General features: G+C 39.6%; 1 protein-coding gene across 6 annotated transcripts in view; it reads right to left on the reverse strand.

The window, feature by feature from the left end:
• RPS6KC1 (ribosomal protein S6 kinase C1) overlaps positions 1-27508 on the reverse strand; it is an 85078-nt gene that overhangs the window by 16114 nt on the left and 41456 nt on the right. For 5 of the 6 annotated variants that reach the window (XM_064414252.1, XM_064414253.1, XM_064414254.1 and 2 more), the window contains 5 exons: positions 24180-24272; positions 13389-13436; positions 11716-11848; positions 2204-3781; positions 1843-1932 (listed from right to left, as the gene is read on the reverse strand). In XM_064414252.1, coding sequence (XP_064270322.1) covers positions 1843-1932; positions 2204-3781; positions 11716-11848; positions 13389-13436; positions 24180-24272 — 1942 coding nt within the window. Of the gene's footprint in view, positions 1-1842; positions 1933-2203; positions 3782-11715; positions 11849-13388; positions 13437-14108; positions 14193-24179; positions 24273-27508 lie in introns of those variants that run through there. The other variant, XM_064414255.1, reaches the window with a different exon arrangement.

Consider the following 27508-nt stretch of genomic DNA (forward strand, 5'->3'; position numbering starts at 1 on the left):
TGTGAACACATTACTGAATCATTCCTCAAAAAAGAATGACACTTGACTCCAAAATATATTTTGTGCTGCTAAATTATACCAAGTATTACTCTCCTATTAAAAATTAACATGTTACAGCTACAGTAAAGTACAAGCATGCTTCACAGAGGTAACATTAAGATCAAGAAATATGAAAGGCAAGAATCATGGAGCAGTACCAATTCATTCACCTTGAATATATCTAATACTTGCATTTGCAAATCTTCACCTTGCAGACACACAAAGCCTGGGGTAGGGCAGAGAGGGCAGAGAGGGGAGGGCAACTTCAGCAAAAAAAAGCCCGGATGGGCACCACACCTGTGCTGTGAGGTGGAAATAATGACAGTGTGGAAAACTTTATTCTTGCATTCGGGGACTTCTAAATATTATTTCAACTGCTCCCTAAACACTTAATTACTGCAGGAGTTGGCTGGTTGGGGCTTAGGGGGCAAAAAGCACCTCTCTTTGGATCCTCATTAAAGTACAGAAAAATTAAGCTTTGACTTTCACAGCTCATTAATGATGACAGGGTGGGAAAAGGCTGCACTTCCATCTTTGCTAGAACTCGACTGGGGAGCGCTTTGTTCGTGGCTGCGTTAGGGAGACAGGAAAACACCTCTCTCTAACAGGTTGTCACACATGTTGGCAACCAGGACAGCCATCTATTTAACAAACACAGTAATTGCTGGGATTCCCCAATTATCTTGTTCTTGAATAAAGTGGCACGAAGGTAGAACGAAGGTGTTGGATTTACTTTGATAGGTGAAAAGAATTATTTTCTGTGATAATGCATAGAAAAGATTTTATTTTTCATTTTTCTCAAGAAGCTGAAATTCAAAGTTTGCTGAGACCCTACCGCCTTTATTCATAGAGGCTGCATTTCACTTGAAGAACAAAAACACAGAAGAAACACCTAATGCCAAATTAAATTCAGAACTTCCATGGCTGGTAATTCTTATTCTAAATTTTTCTAAGCACATTTGCAGAGTCTGAGCTTGAGGACTTCCTGCATGCCAAGTTGTAATGCCTGGCCAGACCAAGCACTCAGCAGAAAGTTATGTTGGCATTTCAAAGTCAGAATGAAAACATAGTAATTTCAACTCTAAACACAGTTTGCATAAGTTAACTATGAAATTTTTAAAATATAAAACTGTACGTGGAACACCTGATTTTTGGCAGTCACTGCCAAAAATCACAGACAACTATATTAGCAGAAAATAAATTAGAACAAGGGAAAGAGGAAGGGCTCAGTTTCAAGTGCCATCCTTGCTATAAAATCCCAAGAGATATTGATTTTATCACCCTCATGATTGATGAAAGCAGTTCTGACGAAAGAGCTCTCTAAACTATTTCAAAGCCCACTGTAGCTCATCAAAAATGTCAGAGGCATCCATGAGCCTATTAGAGTTCTATTTTTCAAACCTCTGTGGTTCTCCCCCCACTACCCATGTCCTTTGCATGTATAAATTTTTGTGGTTTCAAGGGTCTTAATGCCGCCTTTCCACCCTCATCCCTCATTTGCTCTCCTCATTTACCAAGATGTACTCACACACAGGAAATAACTGGAAGAAAGCAGAACATTCCTAACTTGCTTAAACAAGACATTCAGTACAATTATACGTTATGGAAATGACATAACAAACACCACCACAGTTCACCAATAAAGCAGTTATGAGCCCTGTAGCTTTTTAAGACATTAAGGACAAGAAGCAAAGAAAACTCAGATATTGCATGATCTCAAGCTGTATGCTACAGAGACTACGTGAGAAAATGAAAGCTGCTAATCTACTTTCCAAGTGAAACATAGTAGGTGATTGCTCTAACCTGGGGCACAGTACATTCTCTCTATGGCATCGTTGTCACAGGAATCTTCAACCTCCCTCCACCTGCTAAAATACGTTAGCTGAATGTGTCCTAAAAACAAAACGACAGGAGAAATCAAAACATTTTTCCCTTCCATTTTCTGCAGAAGTGAACTGTAATTACTCCTTTTGTAGCTAAAAACAGTATCATTAAGAATAATGGCATCATTAAGTACTAGAAGCTATTACTGGGGGTGAATTTGCTGCACTGATAATGAAGCTCTAGACAGGAAATGAAGATACTAATTACAAGATAAAACGCCTACTCAGTTAATTGGAAGCAACAGCGAATAAAAAGAAATGCATTTGCAAAAGTTCCTGACCTCTATCATTCAATAAGATGTTGTTTGGGTTCAAATCGCGGCACACAATTCCTTCTCTATGTAAAGCATCAAGGGCTACCACCATTTCAGCTGCCCATCTTTGAATGCAATCCTCTGGGATATTAAACCTGGAGGTTAGTGCTAATCTTTCATCGAGGTCCTGAAAAAATTGATGTATTTCCTTCTGCCCTGCTCCTCCTATTTTGTCTTCCTTCTTTGGTGCAGTCTTTTTACTTTCACCTGCTGGTGACATAGCTGAGTCTGCCTCCTCTTTCCCGCTGTCTTCAGTTTGATTGGAAAACAGCAACACTCCTTCATTCCTTAGCACATCTGTGTCCAAGCTAACCTCTGGAGCACCTGAGAGCAGGTTGGAAACACATGAACTTTCTTCTTGGCTCGTCATGTTTAAGGAGCAGGCCCCAAGCTCTTGGAACAGAGCCCCGTCTTCTGAAGCACCTACCTCTTGGTCAGATGAAAAGAGGGTCCCAAGAGCTCCCTGAGTGACACCACTTTGCTCATTTGCTTCCTTGTGGGCAGGATCACCCACTTCTGGTGCCACATGATTTGGCTCTTGATCAAATGCTTTGCATGGCTCTGTAGAATTATTTAATTGCAAGACATCAGGTGTTTCTAACAACTTTACTTCTGACATGTCCCTATCAGATTTTGTAAACTTTGCTGGTCTTGACACGGCTGGCTCCTCTGTTTCATCAGACATGCCTGGTAAGTTTATTAGGAGATCAGGCCTTCCTTCATCAATGCTATTCACATCATCAGAAGCAGCATCCTTAAAGGAGATAACTGGCACAGAGTCATTTGAACCCCTGCTCATGGTGTCATGAGCTTTCACACCCATTTTGCTCTCCAGGGCATCCAAGCTTCTGTCATGATCTGGGACAGAAAACAATGGCTTTAAAGGTTCTGATTTCAGGTTATATAATTTTTCTCCAAACTCAAGCCCCAGGAGCTCACTAGTGCTATCTTTGCTGTCTATCCTGAAGAGCTCCATGGGGCTGTTCTTGGATCTAGTTAACGAGTCCAGTATCCTAGTAGGGCTGGCTATTTCTGACTCGGCATCGTCGATGAACAGCTTTCGTTCCTGAGGTGCAATCTGGGAGGTGAAGCTGCCACTGCCAACAACACTGCACCTCTGCAAGGAACTCCTCTCTTTGGTATGCAGCCCATCACTCTCTGCTTTAGCCACTGGTTCCTCATTTAGGGAGCCAGAGTCAATTTTTTCCTGCCCGTATTCATTGCACAACGTTAAATAACTAGTGGTGCACTCTTCTTCTGAGCTGGATGCCGAGTCCATCCACTTGGAACTCTCCTGACCATCTTCCTGGTTGCTGCTGTCATCCTGAGAGCTTGGTGTCAGGCTGCTCCTCAGTGGGACCACCTTCAGCATGCTCTCCCCATAGCTTTCTATAGAATCGGTGCTGCTACCAGTTTCTTTAGGAGTTGGTGTTGGTTGCTCCAGGTAAATTTTAGTTGAACTGGATGTTCTGGATTCAGGAATTTCAAAGCTCTCTTCAGGACTTCTGTTTAGGAACTTACTGACATAAGACCAGAGTTTCCCTCCTGAAAAAAAAAAAAGAAAAAGAAAAAAAGGGAGGGATCTCTTAATTTCACTCAAAATAGAAATTTTTTTTTATGAAACAGCAAAATATCCTCACTGTCACTATATGCTTATGTCCACAGAGTTATTTGGATCTGTTACCCCAGCAGGAAATAATTACAGGGACCACAACTTGCTTTTCATGCAGATTTGTATTATTACATAAAGAGCTGCATCTGAGATTAAGCTGCTGCTTTTTTGTTTTTAAACTTCACTAAAGTATCATTTCAGAGTGTGTCTCAAGTTGCAAAGCGGTCACTACTCTTCACCTGCTGCCTCAAAAGAAGCAAAAACCAGGGAAGATCAAATTGTTTAGTGCCCATCACCACCTCTGCCTACAGTGAATAATTCTGTACCACAACTCTAAACTCATCAGCAACTTTAGTGGAAATGGACTGAAAACTAAACAGCAAGTTCACCAAGGGAAATTAACATATTAGCAGGATATGTTAAGAGTCTGTGTCTTTGAAGAAGTTGGGGATTTTAGTTAAATATTGATATATTTCTTCCATTTACTTTAGAATTTTAAAAAAAGCTTTTTATGCTTTGCTGCACCACACAAGGATTTATCAATGCTTTAAGTTACACAGGCAAACAGCTCCTTCACAGCAACTAAGAAAGTTATATCTCCAAAAATAAGTTACATTTAAAAAATACAAACCAGGACTCTTCATGTTTCCAAATGCTGCACATATTAAAAAAGCTCACAGACTTCAAAACATAATTTTAGCAAAATAAATCAGGAAGTTACTGTACCTCTTGTATGTGCCAAAGAATTTGGCTTAAAGCTAGCAAGTCTGCTTTGATAACTTAGGGAGAAATGCAATGTCAAGACATCTCAACTTAAAAGACTGTAAAGAAATTCTGGAAAATGCAGGAGTTTGAACAAAATCTTTGTAAAAGAAAAAATAAGTATCCATCCCACCGGGCATCTGCAAAGTTGGTGGGGTTTTTGTTGGGGTTTTGTTACTTATTTGGATAAAACAGTTTTATATTTTTCAAAAATACATTCTTTAATAGTTTGGGGTTTTTTAACACTCTCTTATCAGGCAAAATTCCTTTAAAAAGTACCATAAAAGAAGAAACTATTTATCATTGCCTAGGAACAGATTTTCTATACTCCCAGGTATTTCAAATAAAACTTATCAAAGACAGAAAAACCTTGACACTTTAAAAAATTAATTTGAATAATATAATGTGAAGTTTTCCTGCCCTCCATCCCCCTGGCTAAGACAAGACTTGTTTTTCAAGGGGAAAAAAATACCTCACTGCTTGTGGTGAAAGTAAGTATATTAAAAACACTAAGAGGGAATTCTAACAGCTTGAGTCCAATGGTAAAAATGAAAATTTAGGTCTGTTAATCACCCTGGTTTTGCTCTAAGAACAAACAGAGTTAGCACCAGGTCAGGATGACCCTTGCCACCTTCTAGAATGTGGTGAGAAAGGATGCCAGGTAAACAAACAGGAGCAAAGGGAAGCAATGCTCACAGAGAAAGGAAAAAGAACTGCTATGCTGACCACTGTAAACATAAACATTTTAAATTCTTACCCAGAGGTGCGTTCAAACTATGCACCCAAAGTGTGCCCTGCCACAGCAGTGAGGCACAGCCCCTGGGCCCCTCCCAGCAGAGCAGCAGCCCCCCAGCCCAGCGCAGCAGCGCAGTGACTGCCTCTGAGCCTGCCTGGGCACAAGTGACCCCAGGCCCTGTGCTGGTGACACCGAGGGCCCAGGTCCTGTCAGAGCTGCCTCAGCAGCAGGATTTCAGCCCTGTGAGAAGCAGGGAGCCCCTGCAGGCTCTTCAGGTGAGGCCACTTGCTTTAAACACAACATGTGACACAGCAGCGCAGCAGGGCAAAGGCAGCCTGCCCTCGGAGCCCTGCAGCTTGCACAGCACTTCAGGATTACTGGTCTGCAGCTGATTTGGTGAAAATTAGAGTTGTCCATCCCATAATCACCAGCAGTTCTTTTCTAATGTTATACTTCTAAATTTATTTATATTTTTGATATGAAATGGCACGGAGATAGAAAAGGGAATGAGAAAGAGAGCTAGAACATATATAATTTTTACATATGTGTTAGAGTTTATTATCTTTTTCACACTTTTATCCATAACAATTTCCTTTAAAATTTCAATTCAATTACTTCAAGTACTATAATAAAATAACTTTGCTCAGTTTATTAACTAGGCATGGAATTATTCATGTCCATTTCATACCAAACAATAAAATCTAATTTGAGAACCACATCCTTACTGCATTTAATAAAAAACACTATTTAATAAAAAAATTATATAGTCTCCCCATCCCACCTGCATTAAGATTAATTAGTACAAGCTAAATATTTTCATCTATGTATCACTAGTGTTTAGTCACAAATTTATTCCGAAAACACAAAGCTCAGGTGTCTCAAAGCATGTTCACAGACCACAACCCATGAAGACTCACGTAAGATTTTTGGAGCTTTGTGCCTGGCACAACACCACCTCAGACTCCAGGTATGGCTTTAATGCAAGTATGAACATCATCAGTGCTTCCTCTGAAAGTTATAAGAAAAGGTCTTTCTAACAGAGGCCTGCCTTGAGCTTTGACCCAGGGAGGCAGAAAGCTCAAAACCTTCTTCCTGCGTTCTTTTGTCACATCATTTCCCTGTGTCATTACTGGACACCAGGTGTGCTTTTACATGTGACACCTGAACAGCTCTCACTGACCCAAATGTTTTGTACCCCTACACTAAGATAAGAAGGGGCTGGGCTGCCCACAATAGGAAGAATGCAAGAATTATCCTTGCACAACTTAAGTTTTTCACCTATTAGCAAGTCAAACTGCTCTCAGGACAACTGTCTTCTGCTCCCTCCGCCTCACTTCATACAAGATTTCAAGCAGCCTCCACTGTATTTGGGCTTCTACTTGGTTTACTGCAGCTCAAGGGAGACCCAAGAAAGATTAAGGAAGGAAAAAAGAGACATGTTGGGATCAATACTTCAAAAATCCACAGAAAAATCACTAGCAGATTTGAGAGGTTCAGTAAACATAAAAGTTGCAAAAGACAAAAAAGAAATCTCTTTATTTTTACAGTGTTCAGGAATTCACCACTGTCCACTTGTGAAAACAGGGAGAACTGCAACAGCTCATTTGTTTTTGCCAATCTATCACCTTAGGTTTTGAAAAAGAAGTTGTTCATTATTAATGACTTGTATTTAAAAACTGCACTGGAAATGACTACTTACTGCAACTTCAACTTAAGAGTTAAACACAAGTAAACAAAACGAAACAAAAATTATGTCCAAATATATTAACATACAAATATTTCAAGACTGGCCTCCTGGTCAAGTGGAAATACGTAAACAAATGCCATGCAATAATTTTGTTCTATAGTGAAAAACAACAATTTCATTCCTTTTTGAAAACATTCAATCCAGGGTCAAACAAAAGTGATATTTGTATCTGCGTATGTAATTATGCCTTTATGAATGACATACTAATAATCTTTCCCCCTCTCCCCATGTGTTGTGTAAGATCAAGAAAACCCATTAGCAAACCATGCTAATATAGTATCAGGAATCTATAAAAACTAAAATTACAGAAATCAATCCAAACAAGTAAGCTTCAGTCACTGTCAAACAGTCCAACAGACTAAATAACTACAAAAGCTACAGTATTAAGCTAAAGTTTATTAGTGTTTAATGCAATTTCAGAACTATATTATTAACGTAACTAATTATTAAGTTTGTTTTCTTCTACCATGACCTGATTCTACAGCCAGCCTAGTTCAGTCTTTCTGGTTTTATAAGCACATGAAAATCATCAAGTTCCACATTCTTCTGCAGCTATTCAATGAAAAATTTCTTGCTAGCAGTGCCATACTTAACCACATTTCCAGTATTCTGGAGCTTATACCTCTGCTTCTAAAGGCAGAATCTCAAAAGTTAGTGTCCAAAGTAATCAATGGGAAATTCAGCACAGAGTGACCAAGTGATGAAGCTGACTAGGAATCTTTTATATTCTTTGAAACGTTTCTGCAGCTTTTGTATTAATAGCACTCACGTAGGAACACCAAAAAGAAAATACAGAGACTATATAGTACATATGACAGGATAAAAAGAAACCTATCAGATCAGCAAATTTAGTCTCCTAAACATGTTTTTGTTCCAGCTGACAAGAAAAATTCATGACCAGTTGGATTCTTCCTCACCCACTGCTCAGACAATTCTCATTTCAGCTTCACATCCTGAAAGACTAGCTGACTAAGGAGACATATTCCAAAATACATCAGTAGCTTTTGCTAGCTTGGCCCATGAGATTATTCCCAGGGATGAAGTACTACAATTCTCGCAGAACTGGAATGCAGCTAAGAATGCAGCAGTCACTGTATTTAGGAAATCCCAATCAAAGTCAAAGTGAACAACCCAGGCTTCCAAATAACTGTAATGTGATAGGGAAAAAAAACAGAGTACTGAAAGACATATGCTTGAATTATTCTCCAAAACTGGGCCCAACTCTCTACATCACTGCATAAGGATTTGTATATGGCCAGGACTTCCAATCCTAAATCATGCACCTCATGAGAACTAATAGCCTTCCTTGCTGGAAAAGGAACAATTTCACAGTTTTCAAAGAATCACTGTCCTCCTTTTGAACAGAGACATGCCTACCAGCAAACTTCACCATGTTAATGCAACAGCTACCAAAAATGGGGCTTGCACAGTTCCTAGGCCAAAAGCAAAGCAGACACACAGGCACTGCCATGGCACAACAACAATATTCCACAGCATCCCAACAGCAGACACAGTGGAGCTGCAGCTCCACACGAACGGGAAGCTGCCCTCTTGCCTAATCTCTAACACATCAGTAGTTACAAGCACCAGAGTCCTGTATCTGCAGTCCTGTATTTCCAGTGCTCTGGTGAATCTCTGCTGCAAGGTTTGCTGGTTTAGGCAAAGCTCCAATGCACTTGGAGCAAAAGCTACTATTCCAAAGCAGCCTCCTGAAAAAGTCACTTGCCAAGGAGCATATCACCTTCCCTGCATTTCCTGATTGCTGTCAAATATTTACAGCTAGCATTATCTCCTCTCCTAACAACAAATCCCCAGCTTTGCAAGCCAGAGCGCTACCATGGTGTTGTCTATCAATTGCTGCATGCAGCAAGCCTCTTCAAGCAGGAAGTTTCTTGAGTGCTCTCCAGATTGATAGGAACTCCAGCTTGCTTATGCTTACAGAGATTTGACAGCTTCTAACAGCCACTTAAACTTTGATGTCCCATGGAAGCCCCCCAGCCTATTTTTTGAAGCATCTGTTTCTAAAATTTCTGTTGTTAGTAGTGCCAGGAAGAAGCGAGGCCTTATTAACATCAGATTGGCTCTCTCCCACACTAGAACTTGGCAAGTGCTTTCCAAAAAAGCTACAAGATAACTTTATGGACTTTTGTGCTTCAGATGCATCCTTGAAGCCGCTCACTGTGGCTGGGAGAAAAATCTCTAAAAGAACCCAAGACCTCACTCACCAACTCTAGGTATGTTACACCATCACGATTTACCAAAACCACCAACCAAACAAGGTCTTCTTGAGTCTGTGGTTAAGCTTGCAGAATTCCACACAAAACCCAACAGTGCTGCTCTTAATAACAGAGTTAAAATCCGCTATGGATAGGAGACAGTGAGCAGCTTAGCAAACAGTTATTGTCCATTCATAGCATTAAAGCCTCTGAATTTGCTACAATACGAACCACTACCCATTTAAGTTAGTATTTTACCCTTCAAACTCACAATGGTGTAGCTAACATACCTAACATCATAAATCAGCACCACTTACAAATTTGACTGGTACAATCTTATTGCTTACTAGAATTACTTGGAGTATGAATATTTAGAGCATTTATAAGTCATTAAAAATTCAAGAAACTATTACTTTAAAAGTACTGTCTTAGAAATTTTTATCCTTTCCCAAAATCAACTACAAGCACCTGCTCTATTCATATCTAGTTTGAGATGGACAACATTTTAAGATAGGTTTGCCTTTAGGGATTCCTGGTATTATTATCTTTGTAATTTAAATAATGAGTATTACTAATGTAAGACTGATCTGATCAAGACCATCATCAGTGGGGTGAGCAAGACTAGTCTGCATACAATTCAGCATAACTTTAGCCCTATTTCTATTTATTCTTTACTCACACAGAGTTAGAAGCCTTTCTCCTGAATCCCTTTCCAGCATTAGTGCCACAGCAGGGTGAGGAGCGGTGGCCATTGCCCCAGTTTGGCATCTGGAATCAGGCCCTGCAATTCACTTATTGAATACATTCTCAGGCAATTTACTTATCACTGTGTACCCCAGCTACCCCTCTTTGCAACAGAATATATCCCTCTTCCTCTCCCTTTGTGTGTTCTGAGCCCAGACAAGAAAATGAAAGAGCACTGATCATGCCATGTCTCTATTTTTCTTACTGTTATCACAATAAAATTAACACTCCCAGAAGGTTGTCTTTGTCAGCTGCTCACATTAGGCTTTCCTTAAAACTTTTGTTTAACATCTGACCACTTCTCCCACAAAATTCCACTACTACTCCACTCACTTTTCTATCTGTGTCGAGGAAAAACATTCTTCCTAAAGAGAAGAGCAAAACTGCAGGACTTCAGAAACTGCAGAAATATTGGGAAGACATTTTAAAGTTATGTAATTATGCTAGTCTTAAGGGCAGCTGGTATCAGGCAAGGGTTGTGGGTGGGATTTTTTCATTGGTTTGGGGCTTCTTTGGTTGTGAGTTTTTAAAAATAATTTTCTCTGAACAAAATGTAACTGCTTATGTGGAGACTGCAGCTCAGGTGAGAATCTCCCAATTATTGTGTCTATTATTATATACACACCTCAAAAAAAGTGCTGCACTGTACAAAGCAGCACTGTAAATTCCCAAGATCACCATCAGGCCCTACTGCAATGTGAGGCTTTTCTTCTTGCATCAGTGCTCATGGCAAAACCAAGTCACACATTGCTGAAACATTCATTCCTGTTGCAAAGCTAACTTTAGCTGGCCTTATATGACAAATTGTTAATGAAAAAGCCAAAATCTAAGTTATTAGGGAAAAAAAGAAATAATATTCAATGTAATAAAATTATCTTCTCTTAGTTTCAGCTTAGTTTCTTCACATCATCCATTCTGTGTGAGTTATTAACATTTCCTAAAAAATAACTATTAGCACCACCAAAATTTATATTCTGCACTCATTCTAAACAAATATGGGTAATTACATTTAGGGAATATTTAAATCCAGGTGTTAGACAAAAAAATCAAAATGTAATTATTTTGTGCCACCTGTTCCCTGTACATTTAACAGGAATTTTATAAATAATTTGAAGACACAACTCTGTGGTTCTGCTTTGAACTCCTGTGTGATGCCACTAGCTATTTTCTTAAAAATCCAGATCAGAGCAATATTAACCAACAGGAAAATGTTCATGGTTTTTAGCAGAGCTATTAAATTCTTGTGCAAATACCTGTCATTTTAACTAGAAGATGCTAAAAAGATTTACTAGTCAAAGTTTACAAAAGTAGTCAAAGACTTTATCTCTGAGAGATAACTAAATAATGCAGATAGTTGTTGCAGTCAAACCACTCCCTCTCCTGTAGAAAATAAAGAGTTGGAAGCCTTCAGTACTGCTACAATTCAAGTAACCCATAAGGATTTGAAGCCATTTGAAGCAGGAATGAGATCCACCACAGAATGAGAGGGGAAAGGGGGAGGGACAGAGGAACAGAGTGGGGTGTCTTACATGACACCTCTCTGCCACACTAAAAATATTTTAACTGGATGTATGAGAGATTCATTTGACAATGAAGAGCACCATTGATTAAAACTGAAAGCCTTTGACTCTTTTCACCAATATGCTTAAAGGAGAGACAAACCTTCTGCGTGCTGCAGCACGAGGAAGACAGACTCCTCGGAGATGATGTACTTGTGCAGACACACCATGTTGGGCACGCAGCGGGGGATGATGGTCGTTCTGCTCCTGCTGCACTCACTACTTTTCCTTAGACCCTGACAGAGAACAAAAAGGTCAGTTGTACCCTCAGTTGCCTTTGGAGCCTGCTGTGCTCTGTGTTTATCAACCAAACTAATCTATCCGAGTTACTCTGGGCTTCAGAGAAACCACTCATCTGCTGCTCTATGCCCCTCGGTCCCCCGAGGCTGTGCTGATGGCATCTGGCGCGTTTCCAGAGAACAGAAGATGGCACAAAGCTGCCATTAAAATCAATTACATGGGTCAATGTTTTTATTAGAATCTCTCTCAAACTAAGTCATCAGGATGACACTCAGTTATTTCCCTGTGACCTTTTTTTAAAATTTTATTTTTGCGCGTGACCAAAAGACACTATTAAAAAATTCAATTCAAGTCTTAAAGACAAAACAATGCCTTAGCTTCACAGGTAATCCTCACATTTCCATTTTACTTTACTAAAGAACAGCAACCACCTCAATAAAAAGGAACAGAAAGGATTAGTCTCCTTGAGAGGCAATGATTTTTGGGAGGTAGTGCAGGGATGAAGTTGCCAGAAGAGAAAAAATTGATGTGGGAGGGTGGAAGGGAGGGGAGAGAGAAAGAGAAAAAAAATTATGTCAATAGTGTGACCTATTACAATATTGATAAACATAGGCAGTTACATGGGAAATTCAATGATACCCTATCTGCCAGTAGATAATGTGAGGTTCTAATATACAATATTCACAAATGAACCTTTATGAGAAACAAACAGGTTTGCTGTATCCTGCACATACAATTTCAAAGGCCGATGCACAGTTAAGGTGGGTTGTAAGCCAGATCTGAAGCAAAGTCACAAAATGTTAATAAGTAATTAAAGCTTCATGTTTGGGACACAGCTTTTTTTCCATCCTTCCTGCCATTAGCAGGAATTCATGTCAAGGGGAGCCTGAAGTAAATGGCCACAAAAACAATACTCAAAACTAAACCAATTCTCAACATCACAGATGCTCTGAGCACATTGGGGTCTTGATCAGAACACTTTCTGAAACATAAAAGAGTAATGCAAAAATTTTACTTTGACCAAATAACTGTACAGAAATGTACTGGGTTAGTAACATTAAATTCAGTTATCTCAGATTACTGATGTAAAACAAATTTGAAGAAGGCCAGTTGTACATTTCATCCAGAAACCACTTCGGCCAGCAGGATATCCCTCAGCTAAAGAAGACCAAAGTGCAGTGAATGTGCTTGGATTAAGGAGAATTTTCACCTTTGTCAGAAGTCCTGAGCCACTAGGGCTTTATAGATGTTTTAAGCAGCACATTAAATGTGTGATTCTCTACCAAAGCCTGTAAAGGTGTTAGCCTCAATAACCAGAAGTATTTCAGGTGACTAAACCAGCACATCTGAGCACTAGAGATGTTAAAGAGAAAGGAAAGGAATGCAACCAAACACTGACAAAGAGAATTCCAGGGCACTTAATGTGTATTACCATAATAAAAATATATTGCAGGGATACCTCTATAAACTACATACAAACTGATCTTTGTGTGGTGGTATAATTTTGGAGGCCATATAATACAAGATTTTACTCACCTTCAATATAAAAGTCTGCTGTGTTCTAGTGTCCATTACAAGCAAAACCTAAGCAAAAAATAATCAGAATTTATTTAGGATTCACAGAAGTAAGTGAACAAAACATAGTTCTTAAATCTAATGCTGAATACTCTTACAAAAAAAGCAATATAATCAATTTAAAAATTAAACCCCTGCAGCATACAGACTTGACAACCAGTCTCTTCTTTTTTTAGCAAAAAAATTACTGAGGATATAGATCTTTAAAATGAGGGTAACAACAACAAAAAAGAGGATTTATTTAGAGAGAAAAGTGTGGATGGGTTTGCTGCAGAGGCAAGAACACCTACAGCTGCAAAGAGCATCTCTGCTAGCAGTGCATCACCTCTACTGAAAGCACTTTAAACACAGCAATGAGAGAAGCACTAAATAGCACCGACACTTTTAGCAAGCTCCATTTGTTTATGTGCTGAAAACAAAACAAGGAAAAAGATACAAGTATATATACATTTAGGAAACTGCAGCTTTAGAAAGCTGGAACCCTCCTCCTTCAAGTCACCCTGCTCAGGAATTAAGTGTTTTCAAACCCTAAGAACACAGATGTGCTTGAAAAGCACCAGCTGCAAGACAGCCACATGAGCAGCACAAGCACAAGCTCAGCCCTCCTCTAGGAACAAGAATGTGCCCTCATTGTTTGTTTACAGCAGACATTGTAAGCTTCCAGTATAAATATTCACATACAGTTACAGCAAAATAATTAGGCTGCAAAATCAAACTCCTAAAGGGCTTCTCTCCCTTGCCGGCACTGGGGTTACCAAACGCTGGGTTGAACAGACAAGGAGCAGTGAAGATCAAGTCAGCTTGCACCCACAAAGACTTCTTGCAGAGGAATGACACATCAGGAGCAAGAGGGCTTCATCAGGCGGCAGAAGGAGAGCACCACCCAGCCTCCCTCAACTCTCTGCTGCGAGGGGCAGCAATGCAGCCATGCTCTGCTGTCTCTGGATGGCAGCATTCAAAACCATTGCATCTCAAACATGAGAAGGAGAACTGAAGTATTTTCTAATCATTCCTCTGTCACAATATTTCACCAAAATAAATGAAGTCACAGACTCTTCCCCATTTCAAAGACCTCCTCTTTTACTAGGGTTGCAGACAATTTTAAAAACTTTTCTGTATCTTTGGCGGGGGAAAAAATATCAACAGAATTGGTGCTACTGAGATTCTTTTAAAAAAAGGAATGACACACAGTTTCCATTTCAAGGGCATGGTAAGGCAAGACAAATATTCCCAGTCTTTTGAGTTTGCCAAACAACTTTTTAGGCCTCTTGCATAGGGCTTCCAGAAACAGAGGAAACCAACTCAATAAATAACAACTGTAAAATTGGTTTTGTTATCCTTGCTTAACCAAAAGGTGTACAATTAAAATTGAAAAACGACACCAACCAACCAAAGAAAATCAACAGAACAAGATAAAAAATAAAAGCCACTTTACAAGCGGTGCCAAAAGAAGACAAAAATGGTTTGGAAACACGTATGTGTTTACAATCACTCTCCTTCCTCTTCTCCCAAGTTTGTTTGCAACTAGACACTGTTCACATTGAGGCAATAAATACGAGAACATATGTGATTTTTTTTTTCAAATGTGCCCTTTGACTGTCAATATCTCCCAAACAGGTGTTGGCTAAATGATTATAAATTGGCCTCTGGATACACCTCTTCAACTGAGCCGTACAGGACTGGCGATAATATAATTAGACCTAAAAACATCAGGCTGGTGAATGCTTTCCATCTGTTTGGCAATAATGTTTAGTTAACAATAGTCTTTAAAAGAAGCACCTTCAACTTCAGTTCTTAAAGTTATTTATAGGGCCATTCTTAACACACCAGCACGCTTGCTAACAAGAGCTTTAGCCACTTGGAAATTATTAGCCATACGGCTGTGTATGAAAAGGAATGGCAGCATTTAACATCTGTATCTCTCCAGATTTACAAGCATCAACCTCATTTAAAGTCATTTCTTAATGAACAGTTCCGTGGTCTGTATTAATATTATAGTTGCATGCACAAAGATCATAAGGAGCCAAACATTTTTTTAATACCAACAGTAGGCCAATCAGTAATGAAGCTGTCAGCATAAAGGACAGAATAATAGCTTCTTTAACCCTCAAACAGGATTTGTTCATTTGTAGAGTAGAAGACACCAATTTAAAAACTGCTCATGGGTTTGCTCACCTTTATAAAGACAAAAATCTAATTTGGTACTAATTTGATACAATTGTCTTTCCAATAAAAGGCTCCTAAAGCCATCTTTCATTCCATGATAAAACAACTGCTATAACTAAAACTGTCATGAAATAATTACCTTTGATAGCATACCTTATTGCACAAATACAATTAATGTGTTCCTCCCTTTCATTTTTCACACTTGCTTATCAGCACTGTATTAGCATATGGTGCAACAGAAGAGATTACTGAGCCCTCTCCCCATAAGTTGAGGTACAGAAGCACCACCACCAAGGCCAATAAAGCAGGCAGCGGGTCCCTGTAGGGTAACTTCATCTGCTGCTATATTGCAGCATCAACACGAAAGCAGCAGCTACACTTTTATACCTGCAATAACAGCAACTAAGATCCCTGTGCCTTTGAGGTTAACTACCTACACGGGCTACCCAGTCCAACTAACCAGCTCCTTTCTTTTTGCTTCCTGTCAAGCATCCTACCCTCCCCATGTGACTTACATTTACAGTTCCACTTCATTCTAGGGACAATTATTTCTCTGTTGATTCAGTACCAACCTTTGGCAAGACCGTTTACTTCAAAAGGGACTCAAGAAGCCCAGGAAGAGTCTTGGAAGTAACTTCAGGAATTCATGTAGTGATGGTCCATTTGGCCCTGGCAGACTGCAGACTTTACGTGGGCCCACCAAATCAAAAACTTGTTTCAAGTGAAAGCAGCCTGCATGCATTAACAAAGATGTGGTTTAACCAGATTCTCCCAAATAATTAAAGGACAACATGAATGGGTAAGCTATTTCAGGGAGGGGTAAGTCCAGGAAAGAGAGGGTCACAAGTATATTTGCTTCACTTTTTATCACCCATCCAGAGCAGAGAAAGGTCAGCAGCTCTTGCATGCATGACAACACTGCTGCAGCAGGCCACAACTGACCCAGGTACCAACTTACTCTCCTCACCTCACGCTTTACAGCCAATTTATAGACAGCAGTGCACCAAGTCTCCTGTTTGCATTCCTTCACACTTCCTTCGTGGAAAAAGGGTTTTTGTAATTCTAAGATTCTTTTTTAAAATGCAAAGTGACATGTCCTCACCCTAAAGGCACAATGGGACAAAATAGGATTCCAGAGAGCATTCCCTAGGAGAGAGCTCTGTTATTCTCTAGAGCAGATCACACAGAGATGCTGGCATTAGCCGAGGCTGCTTCTAGCTCACAGAGCTGACAGAACCTCTTTCACTATGTAAGTTATAATATTTAACTTCTGCTAACAATGAACTGTCAGCTGTAACATTCAGCATCCTGTCTCAGAGAGGAGGGAGAAGGCACAGCAGGGCACTCCTGGGCACTGAGCAACTAGATTGTGACACAAAAGGAGACAAGGCAAAATCCTATTTGTAATACTAATGGACGAACAGAGTCAAGGTCCACATATCATGCTGGCTCTTACAGCTCTGTTGCTTACTCATTCTTTCTCTATTTTTTTGTACTGACGACAACCTCAACACAGCCAAAACCATTGACACACAAATAGCAATCACTACAAATAAATATCTAATGTAAATAAGTGTATTCAGCAGCACAGACATCCTAATTTTGTACAAGCACTGGAGCTCTCAGGAACATCCCAAAAAACGAGTGAACACAGCAGCACTGCACAACAGCATCTCAGTAAAGTGCAGACAGCAATACCCCTCCATGATGCCAAATAGGATTTCCTAGTTGTGATTTTATTTTCCTTCCCTCAGTCAAGAGTTAATTCTGATGCTGACAGCAGCTACTTAAAAAAATTAGCTTCTTAGATTTGATTTACAGTGTACCCAACAGCTTAGAGGAAAATAAATTCAATTCAATTCAATATAGCAGGTCAAATTAATTGGAGAAAAATAAAATAAAACCTGCTTGGTAAATAACCATAGTCTAGCTTTAAGAAAACGGTTAATTTTAAGATCCTTTAAATGCACAGAAATTAACAAATGTTTCGGTATGCTAATTTTTTTTAATTAAAAGATATTTCTGCAGTAAAAGCTCTTTCATATGCACTACTGATTCTTCATCAAACGTTAAGTTTCCAACTTAACACCAGTATAGCCGGTGGCAGCCTGAAGGTTTACCATCTGCTGCCACCCAAAGTCACGGTGGCCACCTTCAGAACATATGCATCAAAGCCCTGAGATAACAGACTGAAGGAATACTGCAGAAGTCAGCATAAGGGGGAGCACAGACCCAGGGGCAGGCAACAGGCAAGGCACCAGGAAAAGAGAACATGGTGAACCAGCAGTCACCCCAGCGAGCCCCCAGCCAAGGTCACGGGGACAGCTCAGGGAGAAGGAAGGGCTGCTCCGGAGCGCGCTGCTCTCCCGCGGCCGCCTTGAACACTGACGCACAAATCCTGTGTGTTAACACACTGCACACATTTGCTCCCCCAGTTCCCCTTCCTTTTCTGGGATTTTTGCCCCCCTCCCTTCTTCCCTGACCAGCATGACAATACCGATTTTTTTTCCTAGTTTCTGTTCATTCATAGCACAGAACATACCTGTGCTTTTTATTTACTGGAGCGGCTTTTAATGCTAATCAAAACAAACACGTCAACACATTTGCTTACAAAAGTGTGACTTTAAGTTCACTAACACAAGTGAAAAAAAACTCATGCCTGATCAAAGAAAATTGAGTAAGATCTCTTACTGCAGAATCAGACAGCAGAAAGGTTTCCAAGACAAACCACAGCTAAGGGATTACTTTAAAACCAGCTCCATTTTGTTATTAAATTGCTGCTTTACACTGAAAACACATCATGTAAATATTGTCACCAGTGGGCCACCTATTAACTCTGGTCCTTACCTGCTAAACAAATGTATCCTTATCATAGAATAGATACTCTAACAAAAGTCTTACAAACTTGAAGATGTATCAGATGATCATCTAGGATTTTTTTCTCTTGTGCTTACCCCACCAGCTGGAAATGCTGTAGTGACAGATGACAAGGAATGAGACAAGTCATCCACCTGATGCCTGGCACGAGTATTTGGGACTGCAAGAAAACCTCAGCCGGGGCTGGAGCTCAGCTGGGCGCTGCACTCAGGACACAGCTCTGTTGATGGGCAGGAGCAGGGGTGCAATTCCTCCTGCTCTCCTCAGCTGTGCCGGCTGTCACAAGGCTACCAGGATTAAAAGATCTACTTAACACAGATTTATTCTTGTCACTTTTCAGATTACACCACCCGGACTCTCACTCATCTCCCTCTGTCGTTACAGAAAGAGATTACATTTGGCTAATATGTATGAAAAATGTGATTATTCCTTATCCTTGTACCTGTGCAATATGAATTATCTTCAGTTTGCAATTATTCCTGCTTTCAAACCATTATTCTAAGGAACTTAGAGCCTGTATATTCTATGAGTTGGAATAATAGTATACTTATAAGACAAATGGTGCAGCTTTAAATAATGGAAATGCTAAGAAAGGAGCATATATTCAAATTCAAATTTTAAATACTTTGAGTCACTTGGTAACAGAGAGGAAAGTCCATTTCCTTAAAAGTAAACTAAAAACTGACCAATAAATTACAAATGGTGAAATATTAACCTAGAAAATATATCTGGCAGGTTTTAATAATGAAAGCATTTTACAATATGAAATGCCACTGGCATCCCAGAATAACTGCCTGGCACAAATTATGTATTAAGCAACTTAGTAACAATCAGGAAGACAAACTTATATAATCTTGGCTTAAAAGAAAATATTTCAATAATTTATTTCTTTCTGAAGGCCAGAAGACATATAGTACAGCCTGCAGAAGAACATTCAACAAAGTAATTTCTTTTCTCTAAAGGCAAGGGCAAAATTTGCATTACTCTACCAAATCTCACTCAAGTAAAAAGAAATTTTAGTGAGACAAATCGGAAAGAAGCTAGAGAGAAGCATGGGTTGCAACAAAAAACACTGAGAAATGTTCAGATTTGTGCAAATGGAATGATTTCAGGAAAACAAGTGGCAGGTGTTTGGGGGCAGGGAAAAAGGGAAGGGACAGGACCCTTTCTAGCTGGCAGAGAGACTACATTTTAAAGTTGAGGAAGCTTTGTTACTTGGGGCTTGAAACCTGACAGTAGCTTAGGAATAATCTCACAGCAGTAAGGAAAGGAAGGTGGTGAGCCAAGAAATCAGTTTTGACAATAACTCTGTAGTTGGTTTGGTTTTGTAGGACTGGGCAAGCCACTTGAGAAACTAAAAGGTTATCAGAGCATAAAACCAGCTCTTAAAAGTTTATTTCTATGAATAGTTACTATTATTACTCAGTTGCAGATTTGCAACGTTCTTCTACTGCTATTTTCCATTATGTCCTGTTTGTATGTACATTCCAGCTCCCTTTCCCCCACACCTCTTAGGCACACACAGCCACTCAGGCAAATCTGTAAGATGATCTGAAGGTGCTCGACAGAGTGCACCTGAGAGCCAGGGGAGAGAAAACATCTGCTACGCTCAACTCCGTTTCACAGCTGCAACAGTCTTTAATCTCGCCTGACAACAGCAGGCTGAATATTTAAGTTCCTAACAAACACTAACAGGACATAGTTAGCTATGTCTGTTACTTGTGCAACACCACCATACATGCTGCCATAAGAAGGGATTATTCTTCCTACCCCTCTGATTAAATTTCATTAGAATTAGCCATAACCTGTTTGAATTCAACTCTGGGTCTGCAGATTATGCATGTGAAGTTGACATATATTCTACTTATTTCTGCCTTTTGGCACTTTCACTCATTAAGCAGACAAATAGTGATCACACTTCATAAATAATTAATAATATTAATTTGGTTCTCCCGCGTATTTTTGAAGTCACTTCACCAAAATGTACAGCCACCAGAATTAGGACTTCTCAGGACAGCATGGGAGACACAAAAACCCCCTATATTCACAATTAACAGAATTGCTTCCGTTTTCTAAAAAACATAATCTATCTCAGAAACTCCAAAAATAATTTTACCATAAGGCCCTGATGAGAATACATGATTTTATTAGGTATCATAATAAAGCTTAACAGTGTATTGAACAACAAGCTCAAATGCATGGACAGCTGTGAAAGAAGTGAACACAGCCAGTGCCAGTACCGACAGTGTGCCTTGATGGGGGACCGGGGAGGGGATAGAAGAGACATAAAAGACAGCCATTGGTTACAGAGGCATAGTTATTACTTAATGCACTCTGCTTTCAAGGTGAATCTTTAAATTGAATGAATCTAAATAACAGAGGGTTCTAAAGAATAAGAAATTGGGTTTGAAACAGCATTGTGAAGGTATCCAGCAGCACCATAACAAAGTCGTTTCTTTAGGGGCCGGTTGTAGCTTCAAAGGAAAGATTTGCCTAGGGCAGAAACTCAGCACAGAACCTACAACCTTGATTTTTAATTAGGCAAATTTTGAAAGCAGAACTCTTCCCTATTCCAAAAAAAAAGAAGTTTCCTACTTTAAGGTATATGAGATGATAAAATAATTGATAGTTCGTGATAACAACAGCTACAATATTTAAGTATTTGTTTCCTATGCAGTACTTCTGGTAACATTAGTAAGAGCCTTGCTGCCCAAACAGCAGCACCTCACATTCCACAACGTTTGCAGGACAAAAGCCACCTTTACAATTAGATTACACCTCCATTTTCAGAAACCTACTCACAGGCAGGCTCTTTACATATTAAACATATAAAATACCTGCAAACACCATCTCATTACGTTTTAACACCATGAAGTGAGCAAACACAACAGCAGCAGAACTCAAAAAAAAAAAAATAAGGCTTCCTCAAGCAAAATATAAATCCACTTTAGTCTACTAAAATAGTCAGATTTATACTACAGCCTCTGCACAAGAGCAAAAGCAGAAGGATGAGAAGCAATGCACATATGGGCATACTTCCCTGAATTTTCACAATAATTTAAGGAGCTTAATAATGCTAAGATCTCTAACTCAGATTTAGCAGAAAATGGTCAAAGTAACAAAAATTATTGAGGTGACAAGGAAGGTGAAAGGGCAGGCAGGGAAAGACAGACTGCCCATTGGGAATAAACTAGGCTAAAATTACATATCTAAACATTCTGCCTGGTCTAAAATAGTTTGAAAAACCCAGAGTTTCAGGTAGCAACAAGCATTTTGTCCGTGAAAATGAAGCCAATTCAAAACACTTGAAGAGGCTTCAAAAGAAGAACAAAGAGTGACATGACTCTAAGGGAAAGCACTGAACCTTTCAGCATTTGAATGAGGGAAGGTTAACAGCTGGTTTTCTCGAGGCAGCACTGTAGCAGGCAGACTCCACTCCGGGCTTCAGCAGTGGGAGAACAAGTCTGCAAACCAACCAACACCATTTTCAAGTCGGTGTGCTTAAGCCAGTCTTGCACAGGGTTAGTCAAGCCAGCAGTTACAATGCCAGTGGCTCATTACTACCCACACACCCGTTTTCTGCTGAAACCTAAACAGCTACCTTAGGCTTAGAATGGAAGATTATTTTCAGGCAGAACTCTGCATGGTGCTGAATCAGTTACAGCCTTGTGCCCAAAAGCATAGCATCTTCAATGCTGGCCCTGAAAATCAAAATCCATTTTCAGGAACAAGCACACTATGTCATCTACTTTGCTGCAGCAAGGATACTTACACATTGATTGGATTTCTCCATGATGAGAGCTTTAGGGCATATGGAAGCAGAGAAGGAGGGAAATGACAGTGATGGTGAGGAAGAAAGGGAGATGGTGCTTTAAACTAAAGGCAGGGGCATCATCTCCAGCCCACAGATACATCTGCACACTTTTGTTTCATATTCACATGCATTTTATGTATGCATTACAAAACCAAATAAAATATTTTCTGAGCTTAGAGCAGGTTTTCATTTGCCTCGCAATTTACAGACCCCTAGAAATATATGCTAAAAAGCAGACTACTCAGAATAAAGCTAAGATTGTGACACAAGAATGTGGAAGAAGGAATGCAGAGTACAAAGACACCTGAAAGAATCCAGCTCCCTTTTCTACACAGTAATTAAACATGAACTCTGAGCCCTATGACACTGTTCACACAGGAGTATTCCAGCTGGATGCACAGGCCTGCTACTCCTTGCATACATCTCCAACTCTGCAAATCTTGTGTTTTTCTCATCATTAGAACCCTGATTCTCCCCAACTCTGCTTCAAAGATCTGGAGATGTTTAGCTCACACCTGGGACACTTACTGAAACTGCTCAGAGAGAGCTAAGGAGATCAGGTACCACCAAGGACTGCAAAAGCTTCATTCTGGTCAAGCATCTTTTCCAGAAAGTGCTCATCAGCATTACACAAGAATGGAGATACTGAGAAAGTCTTTCTTGATCTATTTCCAACATTTCTGCAGGCTCACTCTGTCAGAATAATTCACAAAACCCATGCACACTGCATCCATTTAGTGGTACTAATTTAGTTAGCACCTAGTAACAGGTGGTACAGATAGGTGGCCTTTCCAACATGTCTCTCTGATATGTACACAGAGTGGAATACAGGCTAAATTCTGTACTTTCAACTGAGGAAAGAAGATACAATGAACATGAAGTCAGAGCTTAGGAAACCTTGTGTGCTATAAAAACAACCATAATACCTAATGTATACAGCCCCCTAAGGAGAAGTTATCAACTTATGCACACAATTACAACAAAACAGGCAAAGATAAACAAAAACCAGTCCCAATAGCTAGGTTCAGTCCAACAAGAAAAAGAAACCAAGAAATACAGACCTCAAGGGATGAGCCACAGGTTTTTGATGCACGTTATAAATGCATAAATTGACCATGCATCAGTGGCTCATGCACAAACCAGGGACTACATAAGGAACTATCAAAAGACACAAGGGATTTGGCACAGCAAAAAGGAAACGAGCCGTTACAGTCTGCATTAGCCACTGTCACACTGCTGAATAATGCATCATCTTAAAAGTATTTGGTAAGGTGGTAACTAATCAGCATTATCAAAACAACCTAACAATTCTTCTGGTCTCTTAATTAGGCTTGCAAAAAAAATCCGTATGGTCCTCTGCTGTTTACAGACGGGTATTATCCTGGGATTCGGGAAGACATTATTTGCATGACTCAAAAATAAGCTTGGCTTCATTGCTGAATCTCTGTCTTGGCAAGGGATTTCAATTCTGAATTCTCAGGGAAGGAGAACAGTCGTGTGTGTCCCCAGCTCCCATTTCAAGTAACAGTTCAAAAGTATGAATTTCTACCCTTCTGTATTTTCAGTATCCACCAGACTGTTCAACTGAAAACACATCAACTTGTCCTTATCCCAGAACAGCAACCATGATTTCATTTTTGAAAAACAGGCCTCATCCTATTGAATGCTACCAAACATGTACCTTATCCTTTAGCTCAAATACATTTTGCATGACCTTACATGAATTGCTTAGATAAAAGCCTTTTTGTCTTCTACTTTTGTTATTTTAAAGTGCAGATGCATTTGAGTCATTTTCCCCTTTTGTTTCATATTCTTAAGATCCACAGCTTCAAAGACAAAATGTCAGCATGCAGTCGATTTATGAGTGAATTCTTGAAGAGACACTGAAGAATTACCTTGTCAATCACCCCAAGGACTCTGAAGGTCTTCAGTTCCTCGGCAGGGCTCCTTAGGTTCCAAGAGGGCCTTGAACTTAGTGATCCTGGAGGCTAATGGAAGATATCAAAGATTATACATCAATCAGGGTGGTACTTGAAGGAAGACTGCCTGCTGAAGCAAATGCCAGGCCGAAGGAAACTACATTTATCATAAATCAGAGAGACTGAAGATGAAAGGAGAAGTTTTCTGTTTGTCCTTAGCAGGGGGAAAAAAAACAACTTGCAAGTAAATAAAAGTCAAGATAACACTGAAAACAAAAATTTTAAAAAGAAAAAAGCAATGAATTTTTATATTTTCTATGCTTAATGGAACCCAGCAATTGATTACTTAGTTCTTACCACATAATAATAATCAATCAAAGCCTTACAGGTATTCTGGGTACAAAATAATTCAGAGATCACTGAGGAGGAGAAAGCAAATTAGAGGCTTTTTAAGTCTGAAGAACATAAAAAATAGAATTATAAATAGGGTTCTCTTGCTCTCTGGTGGGCTTTATGAAATCCTTTTAGTAATAAGGTGCACAACAGAAATGATTCCTAAAGCTGCCTTAGAAAAAAGTAACTAGCTATGTATCATTAATCTAGAAATTAACACCACAGCAAGAAAATTGGCAGGTGCTAACTATTCAAGTAGTCAATATGCATATATTTTATGTATACGTAAATGTTTGTCCATACTATGTTTTGTAGTTTTTCAGAGCAAATTCAAAGCTTGAATGTCAGAGGGAGGGAACAACATTTCAATTGGAAGTATTTTGGAATAAAGATCAAAATTTTAAGCATCCCATATACCTCTGGCATATGAACAAATATTTTCAGCAGTTTCTAGTTGCCAACTGAGAGAATTTATTAGATCTTCCTCCAAAAATTCAACACGTAGCTTCAAATAGAACCACAGACCTGTATCTCTTCCTCACAAATAAGGTAACTTCATTTGCAGAGCTGCTGAATGCAAAACTCCTTTGAAGCATAACCTGGCCTCCCCAAGTAGATTTCTATCACCCAAAGGTGCAAAGGAAGAGGAAGGTCAGCATTCTGAGGCAATAATTAACAGTTGTGTCACAAAGGAAAATGGTTGGTAAACAAATATGCTGTGGATTAAATGCTTAAGTATCAGGACAAATCACAAAACTTTCCCTTGTGATGAGAAACTCCAAGATCCTGAACTAGGCAGAGCAATTCCTGCCACCCTTTTTTTCCCCCTCAGGCATCCTTACTGTGCTATCCTCCAAGGCCAAAGCAACTCCTCAAAGCCTTCCCCATTCACTCAACAACATTCTCTCCTTCCAAATTCCTTCCTAAAAAATCAGTACTTATTTAAGTACTGATTGTCCACAAAATCCAAAAGAAAGGACCATAAATACATGTTCAAAAAGCTTGGAGAAAAGTGTGCTTTTCTGGGCTCAATGTTTGGGAGTTTATTAGTGATCTTCATTTTTTTGTATGGATCTGATAATTGTTTTGTCATGTAAACCCTGCCAAGCAGGAATACCAACAGCAGTTAAGAGAAAACAGCCCAGATTCTACAATCTAAAACTAAAGGCTTTAACAGGAAGAAGAATAAAAAAAGAAAATTCTACAGGAACTTTTTTCTCCAAACCTAATTTCAGTTCCACATTCCAGTGAGCTGTTGAAAGTATTTTGAGAGTAGGCAATTTTTCTGTAATAATGAAAAACTTCCTTTGAAACAAAGAATTGTGCTAACACAGTTTATTCATGACAAGATTTCTAAAGCATTCTAAGGAAGACATTTAAAGGAAGATAACATTTCCTAATCCTCTAGACTACTATAAAAGATTTTCACTTCTATCTGCTTGCTGTTACATTTCATAACCATTCCTCAATAATCACGCTTTTAAAATTTGCTCTTATGAATAACATTTCAACCATTAATTAAGTTCATACATCCCTGCAGAAGTTAATAGTTGTCTGATAATGCTGTACAATCAGATTTCTGCAGATTTCCTGTCCAAAGAGCCAAAAAACCCCAGTATATATATTTTAGGTCCTTCTCTAAAATGGGACCAGTGGTGGCACATTTGGTAATAGCATGTGTACACACAGATTTTTATATGCGTGCTCTACAGTCACTTCTTACCTTAAAGGGATTTACAATCACATCCACAGCTCCCAGCAGGCTCTCCATTTTTATCAGTTTTGCTCTTTACAGTACTTTGGTTTTACTGTTTCAAAAGTCTAATAGAAGAGCCCAATGATGGGAAGGCATCACATTCTGTTGTGAAGCAGGCTGGAAACAAACTCTGAATTCCCAGAACAATTCCCAAAACTACAGCAATTAAGCACTCTATGAAACAGCCTGCTTCTCTGAATAGAGTAAAAATTCAAGCTCAGCATCTAGGCAGCAAGAAGAAAAATAACTAAAAACCCTCACTCTCATCAAAAAACAGAGGAACAAAAAAAAGTACAGGAAGGGGGATAATAAAAATAAATAAAAAGCTTCATTTGCCTTTAGAAATGAGACAAATATTCTGAACAAACTGTAAGGCTACCTCTGCCTGCAGAAGGCCATCAGCAGCCTGTCCAAATGCTCAGCATGCTGCTCAGGTATCCCAGGATCTTCTCTGTTGTGGTCAGGCCCTCTCTATTTCCAGACTACACTCTGAGCTGCATAGCTAGATTTACCCAGGGATAGGATAGGCATCACCAGATCCTCTCCCACCACCACCTTTTACCATGTGTAGATTTCAAGTAGAAGAGGCTGATGCTGATTGGGATGCTCCTGCAAGGGCCCAGCAGCCTGTGGGTGCCTTTGGAAAGCTCTGGTTTTGTAAGCTACACAAGGCATATGGCCATAGCCCTTGCCTCAGCTTTGGCATCACTGCCAGCAGGTAGAAGAGCAGAGGGAGACAGAGAACTCCAAAAGTCAAGTAAGAGAAAGGGCATTTCATGTTGACCTCATTTAAGGCAAGACCACTATCCCTAGCCCAGTGACACAAACACCAGCTGATGGGAAATCATAGAATATCCTGAGTTGGAAGGGACCCACAAGGATCCAGCTCCTGGCCTCACACAGGGAAACCCCAAAAACCACACCATGTGTACATCTCAGGCTGGGGGCACCCCAGCATCTGTGGTGGGACTCCTTGCACCCTTTTCTTCCTGGGATGCAGTGAAACACGAGGAATGGTGGAGTCCTGGTTCTTCCTTGGTTGCTCAAAGCAATCCACGTGCTCAAGCAGTGACGCCCCTCGCACACTCTCAAAGCTTTCCCAACACAACTGCTATTTTCCCTGGATTTCTCTCTAATTAAATATTTGATCTTTATT

The sequence above is a fragment of the Passer domesticus genome, chromosome 3 (assembly GCF_036417665.1).
Source record: "Passer domesticus isolate bPasDom1 chromosome 3, bPasDom1.hap1, whole genome shotgun sequence".
Classification (NCBI taxonomy): Eukaryota; Metazoa; Chordata; class Aves; order Passeriformes; family Passeridae; genus Passer; species Passer domesticus.